Below are 22,478 nucleotides of genomic sequence, written 5' to 3' on the forward strand. Positions count from 1 at the left end.
TGGACTAAAATACCGAAGAGATTGTCTTAAGAGATTGTGTGACACCTGAGAAAGTGACAACAGATCTAGGCAAGATAGTATATTTAGCCTAAATAAGATATTTAGCACATCAGATAATATTTAAAGGTGCATTGTAAATATTGCTTATTTTTCCCTATACATGCCCTTACAATTGCCCAGTATGTAAAATGACCGATCCATCTATTTGTTTAGACAGTTTATAAGAGAGTGATTTGGGTCGTATTCGCTGGGCGTGTATGGGGGTGTGACGCACTTAACGCTCTCGTTCACCTGGCAACGTTCTTGAGTATCTGCTGAAATTGATACACTAGTAAGAGTACACGGGTTAACTTCAATATTTATGGCTTTCTTAGCTCAGAGGACATCACGCCTCTAAGCAAAAGACCTGTGCAGTCGAAGTGGTAGATGCTTTTCCTCTTCTCCCATGCACGTGCACAACACTGGTGTTTTTCCAACTTGTTGCCATAGGTGGGCTGACGTCTGCAAAAAATCCAAGAACTTGCGCAATGCTCCTTTAGAAATATGGCGAATTTATAATTTTTCTTTACGATTGTGATATGAAAAATCAAATTGACATAAGCATGATCCAGAAAATATAAAGCACGTGCAAACACAGTCAAAGTTTGTAATCCTCTAAATAACACCGGCCCTGTACTTTGCCCTATGATATTCCTGTGATTTTGTTGTGAATATGGGGAATATTACCATTATGTAGTCATAAAAATAATAATCAAGCAGTAATGTATCCAACATTTTGTCTTTGCAAATGTAATTGTGTTAAATTGTGTCAGCTGTTGGACAGCAGAGAAGATTTAAATCTGAATCTCTGATCAGAAGTCCAGAATTTTATGAATCCTCTTTAAACAAGATAAGCAAATAAACATGATTCAGTCTAAGGCAGATACATTGTAAATATCAAAGTCGGTTTTGTGCCACCCAGACTTTACAATGTTACATAAGCTATATGATGGTGGCTTTATGATTTTGACCATCGCCTTTAGCTTGCCCCATGCCTTATCACCTCACTACTTGCCCCTGTGTTTCTGCCTTCGTGCCACATCTTCACCTATCAGACAGGATTTGTAATTGGACGAGTGGAGCAGAGAAACCCTCCTGGAAATAACCTGTGAGGTTCTGAGGCTCGTGTTCAGAAGCCGAACAGCTGATTCATCAAATAGGAGTTGCTCTTGAATGTTTGTGTGACCCGTCCGCGGCTCCCACCAGTTCCAGATTTTTAATAAATCCTCTAAAACGTGTTCTGTCCTTGGTTGAGTCATCAGTTCCCCTGTTGCAGACTTTACTGTAGGGTTGGTCTACTGCAGTTAGATTGGGGTTGATGTTGAAGGGTAATGCCATCAGTCAATAAACAGATACTTTGATGAGTGAATTGTTATTTCATTTAAACATCAAATCTATACAGCAGCACAAGCTCCATTTCAGGAGCCAGCTATTATAGGGTAATCACTTCTTGTTAGATTATGTCATTTACTCAGAGAAGATGGGGAGAAGAAAATGAGCCACCTCTGTCAATTAATGTAAGATAAGTCGATCAGAGGAATAGGCGGTATATTTGCTCCATTTCAGCGAGTAACAAGGTGATAATGTGAAATTCCCTGTAAAGTGTCCCCCTGCTTGCCTTTTTTGTGATGAAAGTGGTGATTAAAGTCTATGTTTCTTACACGTGTAATTATTTCTTTATTGATTTGTCAGCATTTTGGGAAATGGTTTCCCATGATAAAATTCCGTGTAATGATCACTTGTCTCAGTTGCAACGGTGCAGAGGAAATCATTACACAAAAGACCCCCCAGGGCAGTGTTGAAAATGATGTAGGGTGAATGTTGAAGTTCCTGTGCTGACAAGCGGTTCTTCAAATATTTGTATAATTCTGAGTATGAAGTGACTTGTTCACATATACAAGCAAGTGACTTGATTTTTCTCCTTCCAGGCTTCGAGGACGGGGGAGGAAGATGAGACCTCCCAGCCCTCTCCTGATCCTGCTGTACTTCACCCTGTCCAAGAGTGTAAAGGTGGTCTCAAAGAGAGGCTCAGGTATTTAATGAACCATATTTGAAACCATTGCTACATATCCCAGTATTGATCAAGCTACTGTATGAAATACTCTGTTATAGCTGTTGTTGGCCCAGTTACTAGTTTATGTTGGTGACTTACGCCAACGTAAAATATAATATTTCATATCAAGTCCTCCGAGGTACTTTGAGAAGATGATAAGTGGATCAACAAAATAAAAAAAAGGAAAATTATATGATGCTACCACTTTATTTAATCAATTAAATAAAAATTTAATTGGAGGGATTCTTCACTATAACAAATGTATAAAGTGAGTTATATTCAGAGTTTTCTGTCCTATCAATGCAATAATTTTGTACTGGGACGAACAAATTAGCAAACCCAATTTACATGTCTGTGTGTTTGTGTGGTTGCTTGGCAGAGTTTCTTTGCTCAGGTGTATTCTGCTTCCTTGTGTCAACATCTTCAACCTTGAGCTAAATAATCATCCATATTTTTAACAGCTAAACATATTCAGCTTTGCAGTTAGTGTATGTGTTTCTTTGTTGCTACAGGTTGTTCTTGCTGGTCCAGGTACACATTTTTATAGGAGCCTGGTTTCTGGTTAGCAACTGGAAAGATTAAACTCAGATCATAGGCTCACTTTGTCTTAGGAGAGCCTGATACAGGAGACAACCTCTGGACTGTGACAACTACTTTGAAATGATAATCCTTTGAGACTCATAGCTACTTAGCCTAAGCCAAAAAAAAACACTAGTACATATTGAGTCTTTATGATGCAATAATCATGACACTTTAGGAAAACACACATATAGAGTTTTTTTTAACAATTATCCAATCAGTTTCTGGTTGTCCGCTGAGTGTCTTTAGTTTGTTTTTGCTCTTGTTGCTGCAAGTTGCTCAATGGTTATCACTCTTACCTTGTAGAAAAAAGGGTCCAGAATCCTGGCCTTTCTTCATGTCTTCTCCGTGCATGCAAGGGTTATCTCCAGGTACTCTGGCTTACTCCCACAGTCCAAAAACATGACTGTTGGGTGAACTGTCCTCTCCAAAGTCTTTTTAGGTCTAAATGTATCCATGCATGGCTGTTTGTCATTGTGTATCTGCGTTGCCCTGTGATGGCTTGAAAAGCCAATCCAGGGTGTACCTTACCTCTTGCCCAAAGACCACTGCTGATAGGTGCCAGCCCCGGGCAATCCTACAAGGGTAAGCAGGTATAAGACAATGGATGGATGGTGGTTTTTGTTCCCGTCATTTCACTACAGAAGTGTATATTGTCTCATTGAACTGAGTTGTTTCCATATACTCTCACCGAAGACCTCATTAGTTAAACCTGTTCAATACCTTTCTAATCCATATAGTGAATTAGCCATGAAAGGTTTACAACTCAATCTACTTAGAAATCTAGACGTAGTGAAGAGCACAGTGCAACATCTCTGCGGGCTTAATGGTTTGGGAGATATTTTCTTAAGACACTTACAAATTAAACATTGCTTGATTAAAGGCAAAGGGGAGCTTTAAGCTTCACTTGTGTTGCATTGATGTTTAAGGCTTGCCTTCAGCGTGTTCTTCAGGTAAATTTCCCCATTCATAACTTTTCACTTGGTCCACTATGAACTGATAAATTATCACCGTGTTTGTGTGATACTTGTTTTAAATAAGAGAACCTGTAACTGGCCCGGTTAGATGTAATTGTGTTGTGAGCAATCAGTACAGAAATATCAGTAGGCTGCAAGTGTGGCTGTGATTTCATTTTACCACCGTTGTGATGGAAACAATCAAGTTAACCTATTAAAGTTAAGTATTTGCTTTGGTTAAACCTTCTATTGTCTGCAGCTACAACTTAAACCCAATGAGTTTATGGGTAGTAGCTGAAATATTGTGTTGTGATTGTTAAAGTAATAGTGGTTGATAGTAACATTGAATGTTCCTTACCATCCTTAGAAGCTATACATTTTGAAGCTATTATTCAGATGTGGGTGTTAAAAACCGTTATTAGTATCAATTATCACTTTCTTAAAAAGTGATTCTTAGAAAGCTGGCAGATAGGCAATTGCAAAGGAAGTTACTTTCTCCACAATAGAAGTGGTGTTTAGCAATCTGTGTGTAAATGTAGTATTTTTCCTTATTGGCTGAGGTACAGAGTACATAACTCAATCAAAAGATATACAGTGTACGAGAGAGAGAGAGAGAGAGACAGAGAGAGAGAGAGAGAGAGAGAGAGAGAGAGAGAGAGACAGAGACAGAGACAGAGAGAGAGAGAGAGAGAGAGACAGAGACAGAGACAGAGAGAGAGAGAGAACTGAATGAATGATCCAATTTCTCAGTGAGAGGGTTACCAAGGGTTAATGTGAAACTCATTTTGGTCCTAAATGCCAGAAAATTGAACATCAATTCTGAATAAATGCAAAGGTCAAAAAAGAAAATAGAGTGCAAAGAGACTTGGAGTAGAAACTTTTCATGACATGAATACTGGTGTGTTAAAGAAGCAGCTAAACAATGTGAATTCAAGCTGCCAATCAGAAGAAAGTGAATCTGCGAGATATTCTTAATTTGCACACCCAGTTTTCATAATGATGTAGGGTTAGTGCTAGGTGTAAAAGTTTTAAAATCAAATCTACTTTCCTATTTTGTGCAAAAAAGTGCTTTAAAATAAAACAGTTAATTTTATTGTCAATATAAAAAAAAGGAGCACAGAACGGAAAGGAACAGAAAAGTGGAATTGTTCTCTAATTTGACGGTGAACGACGTGTCCGTCAACTGTGACATTCGGAATAGTGACAGAGAATGTGGGAGCATTCCCTATTAACATAAAATAGGGAATGCTCCCACTACCGTAACTACTCCGTCGGTCGAACTTGAACAGAACGAAGCAAGAATGGAGGATGTGGACTCTGGGGCTAAGTGGGTAGCATTAAGATGCTTTTAACACAACCATTGCAGAACTAAACAAGTTCACATAAGCATGTAAAAATTTAAACAATAACATTAAAGTAGGCTGCACAGTAGGGCAGTGAGTAGCACTGTTGCCTTGCTAGGGTTCGAGTCCTGCCCTTGCCCTGGATCTTTCTGCATAGAGTTTGCATGTTCTCCCTGTGCATGTGTGGGTTCTCTCCGGGTACTCCGTCTTCCTCCCATAGTCCAAAAACATGACTGTTAGGTTAATTAAACTAAATTCTTCTTAGGTGTGAGTGTGTGCATGAATGGTTGTTTGTCCTGTTTGTCTCTGTGTCGCCCTGCGATAGACTGGCGACCTTCCCATGGTGTACTCCGCATCTCGCCCATTGACAGCTGGAGATAGGAGCCAGCACCCCTCCCAATAGGGATAAGCATGTTAGAACATGGATGGCGTTAAAGTAGCACCCATTATATACAGTGTATCTGCAAAAAAGTTGATTTTGGGGTGATTTACGCTTTAAGAAAAAAACAGCATGAAGTCACATGGAAAGCCAAAATGTAACAAAGACACGTACACGCTGATTTGCGTGGCATCCGGCAGCTTTGAAACATTAAAATTAGGAGGACTACTTAAAGATAACAGCCTCAAATAAACCCAAAATGGAATGTGAATGCTGAAAAATCCAATGTCAGACAGTTTATGAAAGAACAGATGAGATTATTACTTTTTATTTTGTAACTTATGCTTACTGTGACTACACTATTTTCCTGCAATTTGGATGGAGGAAGCCCCGTATTGGCAAGCTGGCATTGGTCCCAAATACAGGTTGATTCAGTCAGATCTGGGTGTTTTTTTTTTATATATATATATTCTTAAGAAGGTCTTCGAAGCTTTTCTTATTTGATAAATGTTTATTCTGGTACAGAGTAGGTTAACTAGAGTTTATTGCTTGCACCAGTTCTTTGAAGTTAACCCTTATAATGGCAGGCTGTCTTGGTCAGCTTGTGTCAGAAATGACTAGAGTATGTTATGTTTGCTTTTCAGCCTATTGCAAGATATTTTAGAATGCTGTCTTGTTGTTTGTACCTGCTTAAACGGTAATCCAAACATCTGAATATGAAAAAAGGCAAAATTCTTCAGCTTGATGATGGCAAAAACCTAACCAACCAGATCAAGTTAAGATCTAAGAGTTTAACTTCCATTGCTGGTGTGGGAGGGGGGAGGGGATGTTAGCCATGCCATCTCCATTTAAATCAACAAGATGATTCAACCGGGTGTTGCTCAGACTTTTATGAATACTTAAACAGATCAGTGACATACAGTATGACTGATTATCAGTTTTGCTGAAAATCAAATGGATAATTACAGTCTCAGTTTGTCAAATCATACCATGGCAACAGTCAGTCACTAACAAGCTGCTAGCTTTATGGACTGAACACAGTAACATCTTGTGAGACTAAATACAATACATGGTATTTTACGAGCGGAGCTATATTCAATAACGAAATGATTCTCTCACATTAGCCATATTGGCGTTTTTGTAGCCTCATCACAATTAACTGGGACTCTGAATCCATGCATATGCAGAGGCAAGTGGCTGCTGTAGTGGTCATGTTCGATTGTCCATTTTATTGCACTTGTCAACACATTCAACTACCTTCGTTGTTGTATTCTCTGCTCCAGTGGAGGGTTTACAGCATACAGACACTCCAGAAAGTTAGATGAATTAAGTGGCTCCTTTAGGTCCAGTTGGTCAAATATTGATAGGAAAAAGTCAATTTTAGGTTGTGAGCACAGGTCAGAGATGAAATGGCTACCCCATGCAGTCATGGTGTACTTTTGTTTGGGGCTGCTTTGAATCAGAACATATGTTTTGCACCTGAGTGCAAAACATATGCACTCACTCTGTGTGCTAACTATCATTTTAAAAAGTAAGGACACCCTCTGTTCATTATGTAGGAAAACAACTATACATCATTATAAAAGCTTCTAAAATTACTTTTAGCCACAAAATCTTATTGTCATATTTACTTTAAAGAAGTCATCATCAATATCAGCTTTTTTAGGCTCTCCTGTTATTGTGGACAAATTTAATTTCAGTGTACATTACAATACTGTTTCAGATTGATTGAGCCTCTGAGACTGGAACATTTGGACTTTGTGTCAGTGGTTCTCTTTATATTTAAATATTTGGTTTTAGATTTGCTACAGTGCATTGTGATGGTCGTCCTGTTGTTTAATCCCATTTGTGTGTTTATCTACTTCTCCAATACTTTGACACAAAAATTAGTTTGTCATTACTGCATGGGGCCTATGTCCTGCAGTTGTAATAAAACAAAAATATTTCATGGCATCTCAACTTAGATTTTATTCTGTTTAAAGATCGCATTTTCAGAAAGGTGGCAGTTTGGGTAGAAGCTAATTTGCAAACCAAATCATTGGACCCATCTTAGTAGGAACCAGTTCTAGCTTGCTGAGAGTTGTAGGATATGAAATTACCTTTATGTTGTTTGGTCTTCTCTTAAAAGAACAGTTTGGAGTTTATGAATTACAGTTTTGAGGAGGGTCTATGACCTGTTAGCATTTAATCTGCAGTAGACACCTGTCAGTGCACTAACTTTAAGAAACCTATCACTTACATGTATTTGGCTACCACTGTATACAGCCAAACTCTTTTAAAACTCTTTTTAAAGACTTGTTACTGGTCTAAGGGTGGCTAGTTATCAAACGGGCCCCCCTTAGACCACGGACTTTCAGGTATATTATGTTAATTTGGATTTAAATGTACATTTGAGATTTTTAGGAGTTTTCTGACAAACATTCATTGGGCCCTACCTGCCACCGTTCTTCTTTTCATCTCTAGAAATTGACAAAGTGGAAATTACTAGGATTTCTAAATTAGACTGTTAAAGATGAAATGCATTGTAATGGAAATTAATTGGCTGATTATATCCCTGGTGGGTGCTTGTTTTCTGGTTCATGAATTTGGGGCATTTGTCTTAATGTGCTCAAGATGAAAGAGATGTAGAAGGACTCCAAACTGCTTTTACCTTTACTTAACCTGGCTTAGTTTGAACAGCTGAAAACCAAAAGTTAGACAGAGAGATGTGGACTATTGTACGGATAACTGTTTTAATGAGGGGTTTGTGGGGCATCGTGGTTCAGATGGGAATACTCTATTGCTTCTGGGCTGAGGAAAAGAGTTTGGGATTTGACTCCACAGCAATGATACCAGTAAGGAATCACCTTTAAAGGCTTGATTAGCCCTTGAGGGACCTTGGATGGAGCAACTCTTCCATTGATTTTCACTCGACATATCTGAGTGGCATTCCCAGCGTTGTAATACTCCAAAAATCCAATAATTATTCTACGTTGACTCGGCTAGGGTTTGTTCTTCCTTCAGTAATGACTTTCCCTAAGGTGTGCACATTTCGTGTGCATTTCATTCTCCTATTCTAAGTCCCGTGGTTGGAGCTGTTCATACTTTTAATGACCAGGGAATCTCAGCAGAATTAGATATCAAGCGGTTTGGACTGTTGTCCCAGGTTTCTCACTGTTGCAGTCATTGCACACAGATAAGTAGATGTGTGTATGAGCCTCCTGTGTTTGACCCACATCTTGGTGTGCATATGTTGCCCTGCTACAAATCAGGGTTTTTACTGCAGGCGCTCTGCGTGATTGTTCAGTGGACTGACCTAGGCCATGCTGACACTGCTTGAGAGACTCACTCCCAGGGTCTGGAAACAGCGCACTGACAGAAACCGACTGTCAGTGTTCATCCATCAGACTCCAGTTGTTCCAGTGGTGCTCACACCACAACACGTTGGACATTTAGAGTAAGAGAGGGGGTGATAGCAAGGATTCTGTGTTGTTTAAGGCGTGCAGAAGGATGAAGTAACTAAGTGACATTCCCGACCAGTCATCTAGTTTTTAGTAGATGAAAACCTTTACACAATCTTGATTGGGGCTTTATGCTGTTATCTCCTGGCACTGTGCAACCAAACTATGAGTCGAAGATTTATTCCTATAACTGCAGCTTGTAACAATCTGGTTTCTTCGAGCAGCAGGAGACATTTTTGTCAATTGTTGTTTGGGAGGTGCCTATCTCTAGTGGTGAATGGGCGAGAGGTGGGCTACACCCGGGACAGCTCTATCTATGTTATTAGTTTTTATTATAATTATCTTCATTATTACCTCCAACAACTGCAGTGAAGTTTTCAGTTGATGGAGGCTGGAGAACCTCTGCTCAGCTGTCGTATTTGACATGGGCAACTTGATGATAATGATGAAAATGATAAACAGTTGTGTTTTCATTGCCTGTGTAAATCGGATTTGTCAGCTTTTTTGTCTTCTGTTTTGTTGATATGTGATTAAACAGTTTTTGCAGAACCTCTGCTGACAAAACAACCAAAACAATCATCAACCCCTTGTTTTTTTTTTTAATAATAACATCTAATATTGTCTTTAATAAAAGAAAACGTTCAAAAGCAGAACTTTTCCGTTCATTAAAGAACAGTTTTGTTCATCCAGGTGTCTGGTCAGATTAGTTGACAGCCGCTTTTAACTTGCGTTTGGAAATTGAAACTTTGCTTAGAACTTCATCTTTCTTTTACGGACCCTCTCACACTGCCAGTAGCCAATGTAATATACATATTTAATTGGGGTGGACCGTGGTTTTGCACGTTTTATCCATTGTGAATGTAATCTTTGTAGATCACCCGCAACACACCCCCTTATTGCATGCACAATTTTATTATTATTTTTGACCGTGCAATTTCGCACTCTTTATTTTGAATCTTTGAAGACCACGCCCTAAGCATTGTCATGACCTGGATGACTGAACATCTACACATGTCCTAGTTCTATCTGATGTCTTAGTAGCTAACAGGAACTTTGTAAAGTGAAATTCAGCCATCTGTAATAAAGTTTTACTTTTCGTGTGTTGACAACTCAAATTGTTTGGCAAAGACAAAATCTGTTCTATGCATGCAGCTGTCAATCAATGTCATCTCGTCAAAAGGGGATTTTTAATGCAGTGCCATGAACACATTGCTCAGAAAACAGCGGGTGTTGTGTTTTACCCCAGGCTCTCTGGACAACAGCTCTCATTATGAACTTTACACAGCTGCAGCTCCTTGGTGCCCCACAAAAAGAGAGAACTCAGTAAGAAGCAATTAAAGAGACAGAAAATTCACAACATTAAGGACACTCAATGCCTTCTGACCACTGTTTTAGTTTAAAAAAAAGTCTTTTAAAAATACTGCCTATTAAAACATATATTTTTCCTGCGGATTTGCAAATGTACCATTTCAACAAATGTGTCCATGAAACACTGTCACCCTTTACCAGAGCTATAATCTGAATCATGCATTAAAAGAAAGTTAAATTAAAACAACAATTTGTCATGAGAAAACATTTGTATTCACATAGTGTTGTTCCAGAAAGATGAAACATGTTGGTGAAATTAAAAGACTAAGATCTAAAGCTGCAACTGATCTGAATACCAAGTTTTTTTTATGTATATATAAAGACAATTAGCCATATATATATATATATATATATATATATATATATATATATATATATATATATATATATATATATATATATATATATATATAAAAGCGTCTAAAAGCTTGTGATACCTGGATATTTTCATATGTTTCCACTAATATTTTGGACCATTCATCTTTTTCAATGGGCTCCAATTATTTGATTCCGGAACGTCTCATTGTCTTTATCCTAATTGTTTGTTCCCTTCACAGATTATCTCTCATATTTATTCTGAACTCTTGCTGGGCCCCTCCAAAACATTTAGATTGCTTTAAATCTGAATCATCTAGGTCCTAATTGTCAGGTCTTCTTGAACCTAAATAATTTGCCAGAAGCATTTAAGGGAGAAGTTATTTGGTATAAGTAAAGCCAAAATCTGACCTGATGGGAAAGGTGGGTTCCTGGCATATTTGCGCAATTAATACTTGTAACAAGATTTATTTTAAACAACCATTTTAATTAGATTCTCCTGTTGAAAAACACAAAATGCTGTAATTTTGAAACAATTTTGGATGCACTGAAAGTGCTGCTAGCTGTGTCTGTGGCAAAAACCACTGCAGTCAGCTGTCTCCGCACTCTGTTATGACAGCTTATTGCTACCGAGTGCTGGCAGCAGAAGACATCAGGGACGTTTGTGTGTTTGGATGTGTGTCTGCACTGTCTGTGAGATTTCAAATTCATGTGAGCTATGATGTCCAGACCTTGGCCCCTTGTTGTTTCTCCAAGCATGGATAAAAAAAAGAGAGAGAAATGATGCAGCCAATATTCTAAATGGCTCTGCAAAGTCTCGTTCCAAATCTCTGATAAGAGTGTGCCATAGATAACACTAAATCTGACATGGCCCCAAGGCAATGTGGGAGATGAAGTCCATGGAGAGGATGCTTGAGTAACCACTCGATAAGCATGAGGAAAGGAATGCAAAATCCTGCCCGTCTGTCAGTCTGTTAATTTATTTGTCAAGGTTCCCTCTTTTCATTCCACAAATCACACTGCAGCAATTTCTCTGACACTTGAAAACTGAAATGTGCCTCTCTATACATTTCCTCTGTCAAGTAGATGAGCTAAATGACATACACAAATAAGATGTAGAGAGACCTTGTCTCTGCTTGTCATGCTCGTCTCATACCCAAGAGGCCTCCGAGACACTTGTATTGAACATTCATTCCCCTCATTTCTAAGGCAGGACATGAGCCTAATAGTTTATTGACGGATCAACTGTCCACTTTGACATCCAAACACACTAATTTATGGCTGCAGTCAATCGCAAGTAAAATGACTGATCACGCAGAACCTTTAACTCCATGTGCCTAAAATTACACAACCCATTCAAGACTAGTTTCAGCCGCCTTCCATTCTTCTTAATGTTTGCAATAGAGTGTCAAACCAGTTAGATGTTACACCTTTTCATACCTCTGTAACCATGTTGTGTGTTTCGATGATACTGGAAAAAAGTGCAACTTTAAATGAAGTGTCGCCCTCCTAACTATATGGTGGATTGCTACAACATTTATGTGCATGCTGCTCAGGCGTTGTTGAAACGACATAACGGTAACTGATTTAATGCTGTGCCATTCAGGTGGGTACTGACAGATATCTTTACCGGCTCCCAATGCTGACACTGTCTGTAATGTCGCAGCCGCATGATAGGGCACTTATTAGCTCTTGTTTCGAGAGCACAATAACCAGGAAAATAGGTTTCTAGCGGGGGAAAAAACGTGACTTCACGTTCAAAAAGAAGCCCAAACACCCACAAACCGCCATTCAGAAAATTTGCAAGCGACTTTAGGGACAAACAAGCCCAAAGTTGCTTATAATAAGTGGACTTGGCTACACTGCTTGCCACTGGGAGGGGGGGGGGGGGGGGGGGGGGGGGTCTCACAGCGATGCTTTTGTAGCTGAATGAATGTTTTATAGCTGAATGTGAATGATGTGAAAAAAATGTGCAGTGATATTAAAGTAGCCCCTAAGGCCCAGTTTATACAGGTTAACTGCAAAAAATGGTTGATTTGGGGTGAGTTACACTTTAAACATTATGGCAGACAAGCTAGAGGACCAATAGAGTTGATTCCTGTACTGCTCATGTTAAAAATAAGTTTGAAATATATGTGTCCAGAGTCTTTCACCTCTAGCTAGCCTGCATTAAACAATTAAAAAAGAGCTTGCAATATATAAAAAACATCTTTAAGTTTATTATCATTTCATTGAAAAAAAAATCAAATTGCATTCTTTATCACTTGTTTAAAACAGTTTTATGATTGATTTATCAAACATGCAAAAAATTACTTGAAACCTTAGGCTTCCAGGTGTTTTCCTTTATTTTCAGACAAATTTTACTATCGGTTATATTATTTTTTAGTTGTTTGTTTTTTTCTTTTCTTTATAAATTGCATATTACAATTTTATGGATTGTTTTGTAACTTAGTGGAAACCACTTTACCAATAGATTTAATGTTTGCAGTATTGCTGACCTGGACTGTGTATAGTAATATATTGTAATTTATAATGTGGGTTTATCGTTTGATTAAAATATAATTATTTAAAAAGCCAACAACCTTAGATAATTGTGGTTCACCTGAAAGTTTCATTAAGTGGTTTTATGTGTCTGGATATTAATTTGGAGTCCTCTTACTGTTTTTTGTCTTTCCTTCAAAAGAAGCAGCCTGAAGTGACAGACGTTGATCTGTTTAGTTTTGTTCGGGTTCATATTCTTCTTCATCACTGACCAGCCACACGATACAATAATTTGCTGTGTTTGTCATGATATTTGAGTACCTAATAACATTTCTAAACCTGCAGGCTCATTTTACACTTCACTGCACCAATCACCACACAAGTTGCACGAGTCTTTTTTAATGTGTTGCGTCTATGCATACCAAAGTGTGATCATTTGATGGAAAACAAAGTGGCCCAACGTTGGATCTGTCTATATGCTGAATTTTTGAGATGATGTCAGCACAACTTGGTTTCTGATTAATTAAGCCAACAGTTGTGGGCCCTCATGGAGCATTGTACTTTAGGTCAAAGAATTGGATTGCAAAACCTTGAAAAAATTGAAATTCTTTAAAAAGTCCTGATGCAATACAACACACAGTTAATGCCAATGCCAGCTTTATATACAAGCATGGGGGTATATTAAAAGCAACACATACTTCAGAGACATGACAGCAGATTATGTTCCACAAAATAATATTCCTTTCTTCCCATTTAGATCCAAGTAACACACGTTTTTTTCAATACATCATTGTACATTGCAAGATAAGGAACAGTGTTACAGCGGCTTAAGAATTCCAAGCTCGTCCTTTTTACATTTCCCTTCACTAAGCAGAAATAACAAACCAATAATGTATTGATCAGTGAGGCACCTGGGTTTTACTGCAAGGCATCAAAAATAAAAGAAAGCAACACGGGGAGAGATTTTTGAAAATGAGTGGAAATGCCCGGGCTGTTCTGTCCTTACATATGAAAGCCTATTAAAAGTGTACGTCTGCTTGAAGAGATTGTACTGATAGTGCACATGATGAACAAAACCCAAGATGAATGCAATGGAGATTTTTGCTTATCGTTTTCTATTTGTTCACTACCTTCACAAATTCTCTACAACAGAGGCTGTTCTGGGCCGGTCAATACCTTTCTCTCTAAATGATGAGAAATGACCTGCACTGCAGTAACACTGTGCCAGTGGAGTGATCACATGCAGACTACTGGAGATTGAATGGCTTTTGTGTGGAAAGCCTGACCGCCTCTGGATGATGTGTTATGAAGTAAGGAAGCTGTTTCCTTAGCCTGATTCACAGAAGCACTCAGAAGAGGTAGCTTGTATATTTAGTGAAGGATGAAAGGCTAAAATTCTGTTTCTTCAAGGGGATACACTACCCACAATGTCCCTTTTCTTTGCTTGACATGATAGATTTATATATCATAAGTGATGACAAGCTAAAAAAGGAAAACATGACCTTGTTTCTTTGTTTAAGGCCCACTAGGTTTCAGTGTGTTACATTCAGCTAGCCCTTCAGACTTCATGATCAAAAATATGCCACTTTTTCAGCTCAGAGAAGTTAACATCAAACTCTCTCTTCTTTGTTGCCTCCCAAGTTAAACTTAAAAGCATGCTACATTAACTGTCCCTCAGAAAAGGAAAAAAAAATGCCATTACTTTTTTTGCTCCTCTGAACACTGGAAGTTAAGTGAAAACTTCCATTGAACCTTCACAAAGTGAAGAATCCAAAAATGCCCCAACTGGTTCTGAGATTTTAATGTCTGCCTGCAGAGAATGGAAGTTTAGGTGTGTTCAAATCAACATTTCTTGTTGGGAACAATGAGAGTTCTTATTGGTTTATGCCCATATACCTGTTAAAGGACATCCCTCAGAGAAGAAAACAAGTTTGAATATGTCCCCTAAAATAATCAGTTAAGCCTGCAAAGACAGACTTATAGCACCTTAAAGTAAGGGCCATGAAATTAGTTAAGTTACAGTTGAACCAGTGAAGAATAAAACTTTGTGCCCGCGCCCATTGAGAGGCAGCTAAATCTATCTTTGCTCTGTTTTTCTAATGCAGTTGCCTGAGCTTTGACAAATTGCTACCCTCTTATAGTTATTTAACAAATCATGATCTGATGAAGTTTATCGTTAGATAATAGATCTTTACCAATTAGCCCCTGATTTATTTCTTGTTCATATCAGATTGACTGGTAATTAATCATCGCCTAATCATTAGCTATTTAAGAAAATGTCACAAGGAGTTCATCACTGGATAATGATAAACTGTCAGTTAGTCCCTGGTTCCTTGGTCAGTCTTATTATTTAATAAGTAAAAATCACATTTTCAGGCATTTGATGTAAAGTGGTAACAAAAGAGGTTGAGCAACAGTTATTGTTTTAATATTGGTGGAACATGGAGTTGATTTTCATATGATTAAACATTAAGTCTGAACAGATTTTAGATTGAAACCTGTATTTATTAATTTATTTATACTACTAAATACTAAAAAGTAGCTAACTCACTAACAAAATGATACAAAAACGTTTTGATCATCTTTTTAGTGTTTATGTTAAAACAGCCATAAGTAAGATATTTAATGTAAAATCAATCTAAATCGTTCTCATTTCTCACTCACGATGGAAGTAACTGTGCTGTCGCACAATCACATTCACACATTTAAACTTTATTTGGGCTACCACTGCAGTTTCACGTTCATGCTGAACAACCACATTTATGCTTGAAGGTGTGGAAGATCAGAGGCCAATCTATTTAGGCCAGATAATGAACATCATGCTTTTAAATGGAAGTTCCTACATTTGTTGGATATGTTTCAGTAGTTGGTAGCATTCGCTTGCACACACAGTCCAGCATGTCAATATATGTTTGTCTCAAAAAGGCTTTAAAATGTTCTGTTGAATGTGTATTTTAAAAAAAATGGAATAAAAGGTGTCATAAAACTCCAAGTGTGCTTTCAAAATCTATGATCCGTGTAGAAATAATCAGCTCAGGTTGGACCGGTCTAAGCATTTTAAATTTTAAAATAGAGATGAGCAAAGATGGAAACTTTACTGCCACCAGTCAGCTACAGGAGGCACCCTCACCCCTTTTATAGGACACAATAATAAGCTATAGAAAACGTATTTATCTTTTCCCTCTGTGCTCATTCCGCTCCATGAAAAGATCGCACCATGGGCCACATGACCCATACCACAAAAAGCTACTTTTTAATATTTGTGCACAAAGGAAACATTACAAAGCAAAATGCATTACAGTGTATGTCCTTCTTCAGCTGAGGAATTAGAATAAAACAGCTCAAGAGGAAGAAGTTACTCTGTTTTAAGGCTTGTGTTGTGTTTCTTGCATTACTTTTGGATTTATTCACATTTGGAGTTTTCAGGTGAATATTTAACACATATAAGGAGTCAGACAGCCACTGTTGCCTGAAGAGCATAACAATTGCTGCAGTTTTAACAAATGCTTGTTAGATGTCAGATCTTTTCATGGGAACTGTGGTAGAGAATCCCCTACCAGTGGAAAGATGCATAACTTTTTGTGACCGGTGAAAAGCTTTTTTCCTTTCTGGTCTGCTTACATGCTAGTTTAACACAAAGAGGCCCTTTGCTAAATAAAGCCTGATTATTAACTCAACATTTCAGTGATGCAAAGCTACAGTAAAACTAAATGGAAGGGTCAGACATATTAAATTAAATATGCAACAATTGTTAATTTTTGTGGTTTATCTAAGTCATACACACACACACACACACACACACACACACACACACACATATATATATATGTGTGTGTGTGTGTGTGTGTGTGTGTGTGTGTGTGTGTGTGTGTGTGTGTTACAGTTGAGGCTGGAGGCCGTTTATTCCTAAATGAACATGTGATTAGTGAGATGCAAACAGTAGCATGTTTGTTCTGGTTTCTGCTGATAATGAAGCAATTTCCCCTGGTAATAATTCATGTTAGGTCTACGCGAGACTAAAATGAAGCATTCAGAATGTTCTGTAAAGGCGCATGTGAATGCTTAGATGAGTGGGTTTATATCACCTACAGAAATATTCTGTCAGGCAATTAAATGATGATGAATGAGAGGTGCCTCAGACACATCAAGGCAACTTACTCTGCATTAGAGAGCTGTTATACAAGTACATTGTGTGGGCTTTGTAAAGGGCTGTGTGTTATGCCAGTTCTCTGCAACCTAGCCGCATGTTTGAACAATGATATGGGCTACTTTTGCAGAGAATTTCAGCATCTTTAGGATCTTTGAGGTATGCTTTTTACTGTTAAACTGGTTCCCCTTAAGCCTGGTTCACACGGCAGGATAATTAGCCTGATTTTTGACCCGATCTTCCCCTTCTGACATACCCCAATTATTGGGGTGGCTCTTAAGATGATTTTAAAAGATACTCCTGCCACGTGTCAAGAAGGACGTAGCCAGTCAGAAAGGCCCTCTGACCACCGGCAGTGGGCAATTCAGGTGAAGTGTCTTGCTCAAGGACACAACGACTGAGACTGGGGGTTTGAACCAGCAATCCGCTTGTCCGATCGTCCGATTGCAGGACGGACTCCCTAACTCCTGTGCCACTGCCGCCCTGTCATAGTGAAGCAAACATAGAGCCCTCTGTCTGTGCTGTCTCCACTCCTTTGACTAACACCTTTTTCTTTTTGTAATGTTTTTTCCCCGTTAAAATTAGTCCACAAACCATCGCCATTGTTCTTCCTCGTCGTCCATGTTTATTTACTCTGATATCACGTTTAATCTCGAGAGGTTACGCGAGATTTCCCGTCAGACATTTGAGTGTTCCCGAGTGAAATCTGTTTGTGTGGTGTGTAGTGCTTGCCAACATCGGACAACACTGACTATAGGAGCAAACCTGTTAAACCTACATTTTTAGTGTTACATGTGGGGTGGGGTGTCTCAGGTTTCGAAAATTGTCCAACAATTTTCAAATCTTGGCGAGTGAACCAGGCTTTTAAACACTGTAAACCTGTACTGAATGAGATAGGTTAAAACAGTTTTCTAAAAATGACTGAGCATGTGTAGTTATCATAATTAGTATAATGAGAATTGAATGATGGCTTAATGGGTGAGGGGGATTTAAGTAGCATGGTGGCTTTCTATATATCAACTCTTGTCTGCTTTTATGGTTGTATGTTTTTCTTTCTATTTTTGTTTTAAAGCACTGTATAAAATCTATATATGAAATGAAGTCTAAAGCCTGAGCTACACTCAACTGTACAGTAAATGTTTTAAACAAATTTTTCATCTCTTTGAAGATCAGTTAGGTTCTACAGAAAGATGCTGTAATAAAGTATAATGTACCAGCAGGTTGTGGTAATGTTGACATTAACAAAGAAATGCTTCTTTAACATATTTTATCATATACTGTGTCAGTGATTGCTTGATCTTACAAACAGGGTTAAAACAAAATAAGAGAAATGCGGAAGAACCCATAAAAACAGTTATTCTATTTTACATAATGCAAGATTGAAGTTAGCCTCTAACTTAAATAATCTCCTGATATCCAGCCTGCATGCATACACCACAAACTGTTTTTAAAAAGCTCCGTTATTTGTCTGTAAATCTCAGTTTGCATGCAGATGGTAGAATCAAATGGATCAGAAAATCTCATTTTTGTAAAACATCCATGTCGGTATGGAGAGGGCCTGAGAGACATTCACATAAGTTACACAAATAAAGATTTGCGGCTTGATTTGGATTCAACAATTAGGACCCAATTTTTGTGTCATAATCTGGGGTCAGCAATTGAGATTTGGAGCGCATCTCAAACAGGAATGTGTATATGCGTAGTGAGAAATATGTTGCTGCTAGCAGTAGCTTTATAATAAATCACATAGGTGTATTTTGAACAAAACTTTATCAAACAAAACAAATGTATTTTGCATCTGTATTAAGATGGTTTAACGCTTCCAATGACATCATACAACAAAGACAATGCCCCAACCCCCCCATCCCCAGTTGAATGGTAGCATGTTCTCTTGTTTGGCCTGTTTGCACTGTCAAACATGATGCGAGTGGTACTTGCCAAATAGTTAGATAAGAACAGCAGTCTGAAAGAAAGCTCATTTTATGCATTTTTACGGATGAATAGATCCACTGAAAGAAAATGTTTTGCTAAATGTTACATAAACTTCAAAAGCTGTCTGAAGGTAACAATTGTAAGGCCTTGTTGTGTAGTTAGAGTTGAATGTTAGAAACGTAGACTTTGTTTGCTACTACTCGATGAACAGAGATTGATTTTGTTGTGCAGCAATGACTAAAATGCATACCACAGTGAGTGTTGTGCATCCAAAACGGCGGTATATGTTGCAACTCCATTCACAATGACGCCACAACTTGTTTACAAAAAGTCCAATGCAGGAGCAGATCAGGGCTTTATGCTGTCATCTATTTGTCTTGGAAGTTGGGATTAATATTGGCCTCAGTACTGGTTGCAAGTCAGAAAACAATGGGATTTTCTAATTTTTAAAGCTCACCTGTTTTTATCAACACAACACAATGTATTTTCATTCGATGTGCTAAATCATAGAATGAACATGTTCAAAAACTGATCTTTCACAGCACTATGTGTGGCACAGATTTAAAAAAATACAAACTGTCACAAGTGCGAAGAAATAGTTTAGCCACCTTTACTTAATTTTATATGTGCAGAAAATATATCTGTTGCTAAACTCAGGGTTGCGACTTTTTTTCTATGAAGTGCCACTTCAGAGGTTTTTGTGAGCTAATTCTAAGATAAGACACCACCATTATTCCCTGTTAAACAAGCATCATTCCAGAAACACTACCAGTCCTTCAAGATAACAGCACTATTTGATCCTGAAGACTAATTATGAGAACCATTTATTGAATCTCAATTAGTCCCTTTTTAAAAGGACTGTAGATACCCTCCCCATGCATGCATGGTATTTGTCTGGCAGTTTACTCCTAATGCCCCAAAACATACATGGTAGGTTAACTTGTTATGCCAAAGTTGCCTTTGGTGTGAAGTGAGGGCCTAGGTCTGTAGTTATTATTAATTAGCTCAAGTCCCACCCCAAGCGTAACCCCACCCACGCCCATTGAGACTATCAACAAAAATAACGAGTACCAACATGTTATTTGAGTAATTTTGTAAAGAAAAGTTTTTGAATATAGAGTTTGAAGGATTGCACAGCATTTCTCTATTCCCACTATCCTTTAAAGGTATAATTTGTTGGCACTTGAAATGTGGAGTTGTGTTTGACTGTTATTTGACAGTGATTACATTAGATGACTTTGGAAAACCCAGAGGTTACACCGCAGGCGGCAAAACAACAAAGACCAGAATACTAGAAACCCCTCCAGGCTATAAAATAGAATTACTCACAGTCCTCTGTCATCTCCTTCTGGTAAAGGTTTCTGTTATTAGACCTTTAGAAGTGCAGGCTTACAATAAGTACACATATGCACATCCTCAGTCATTATGTGTATCTATCTCTATCCCTCATTAGGCAAAAACTTACAAAAAAATGTACTGCATGCTGAGAGTGTGACTCCCTATGCAAATGAGAGGAGCATCTGCTTCTACACACTGCTGTGTGCCCGTGTGTGTGTTCATCCTAGCCTGTTTGTGCTTATGTATATTTCAGTGAGGTTTTTTGCCAAAATGTATGGTGATTTCTAGGTAAGCAGTTATTTTTTCACATATCATTAGTAGCTGTGCAGTGCAGCCCCATCACCCTGACAACTACATCCCTTCCGTTCCCTTCTGCTTATCACCATAACAACTAATCTACCGTAAATAGTGGTTCCTCTCTGTCTGCCCTTGTCACATTCTTTCTTTCTCTCCACCTCTCTTCATCACTCTTTGCTTCATTCAATTTTTCCCCCTGTGTCTCTTTACACTCATCTTGTTGCCACATCACATCCGTCGTCCTTCTTTGCCACCATTTCTTCCATTTTTTTGTTTAGTTGAATGGTTCAGCGCTCAGTTCCCCCCCCCCACCTTTTTTTCTCCATGCCACTGCAGATGTGGGTGGTTCTGATGACTGCACAATACCCTTTCTGCTGCCTCGCATTGTCAAGTGCTGGAGTTCAAATAGTGATCAATACAAAAAAGCAGCCCGAACAAGTTATCCAGAAAAGTCGCTGAATCCTGTATTGATTTAATACCTTAAGAAGATAAAAAAAAAATAATAAAGATAGCTCTTAAAAGTATCCTTTGCATATATGCAAACTAAGAGACTTGTAGATGGATCTTTTTTGATGAAGGTTTGCCTTGAAAAGATTCAAGCCTTTGTGTTTGACCTGGATGTGTTATTGACAGTGGGCCTGGCTTGACAACTTGATTGGCCTACTACGCTCAGGGATTAACTTGCCCGCCTGGCAGGCTTTCACAATCAAAGACTCAGCCGATGGTCTGTTTGGCCGAGTAGCTCTGGGATTGACTCTACAGTTGGATGTGCTAATTCAGAGTTATCCCAAGGTTGAGCAGGGTAGCAAGGGCGTGCAAGCTGTTTCATGGTCCATGTTGAAAATCTACATTGTGATGTAAAGGTAAAAAGAAACCCACACCGGCTGAATTCTTTCATTGGCAGCATACCAAAGTTGGGTAGTTATAATCAAACATTTGGTTAGAAATTTTGTTGGGATAAAAAAGAAGCTAAAAGGAGACTCATCATTCTTTACAGACCACCATTTTGAAATGAACGCTAACTTGATCAAACTTGCCTCAATATTTTCCACAGAGTGAAATAAGACAGAGGGATGGTAAAATGACACGGCGTAATAACCTTAATGTCACTGAGTTGTGTTAATGACTGCAGTTCACTCTGTAGAAAAAACTTTTCTCAACCAAGATAAGTCTTTTGCTGTCAGGGTTGACAAAATTCACTCTACTAGAGTGAGGCGCAGGCTTTAGTTCTAATTTTCATACACCTGCATTGCCTCATTAGATCTCACTTCAAATAAATGAAGTGGGTTTTGTAATTGATTTCTGCCCGTTTTTATTTATATATATATACACACACACACACACATATATATATATATATATATATATATATATATATATATATATATATATATATATATATATATATATATATATAACATAAGGCTCGTCGGTGGTTAACCAGGGTTGGAAATTCTCATTTTTCTTGAGTGAGACTCAAGATTTTGCACAATTTTTTATTGCTAAATATAAATAAACAAATAAAGTAATAATTCAACGTAATCAAAAAATTCAGCCTGTGGTTTGTCTTTGATAGCTATAACTTCAGACATTACTCATTTTATCTCATTTGTAGAAACCATTATGCTGGGTCAAACCCAATATTGTTGGACTAAATTGACCAAAGTTGGGATCAGTCAAAAATTGACACACTCAATGGGTTAGTAAATTACTCATATTGGTGTGTTTTTAAACCAGCGGTTTGAAGATTGCATGTGAGGTCACCTTTGTGAACTGTATTCCTGTCATGGTTCCTTGTTCATTATGTTCAT

General features: G+C 38.1%; 1 protein-coding gene across 4 annotated transcripts in view; it reads left to right on the forward strand.

Moving 5' to 3' along the window:
• il1rapl1a (interleukin 1 receptor accessory protein-like 1a) overlaps positions 1 to 22,478 on the forward strand; it is a 296,141-nt gene that overhangs the window by 37,434 nt on the left and 236,229 nt on the right. For all 4 annotated transcript variants that reach the window (XM_012864423.3, XM_012864425.3, XM_036139111.1 and 1 more), the window contains exon 2: positions 1,968 to 2,071. In XM_012864423.3, coding sequence (XP_012719877.2) covers positions 1,990 to 2,071 — 82 coding nt within the window. In that variant the 5' untranslated portion in view covers positions 1,968 to 1,989. The remainder of the gene's footprint in view (positions 1 to 1,967; positions 2,072 to 22,478) is intronic.

This window comes from Fundulus heteroclitus, chromosome 7, assembly GCF_011125445.2.
Source record: "Fundulus heteroclitus isolate FHET01 chromosome 7, MU-UCD_Fhet_4.1, whole genome shotgun sequence".
Lineage (NCBI taxonomy): Eukaryota > Metazoa > Chordata > Actinopteri > Cyprinodontiformes > Fundulidae > Fundulus > Fundulus heteroclitus.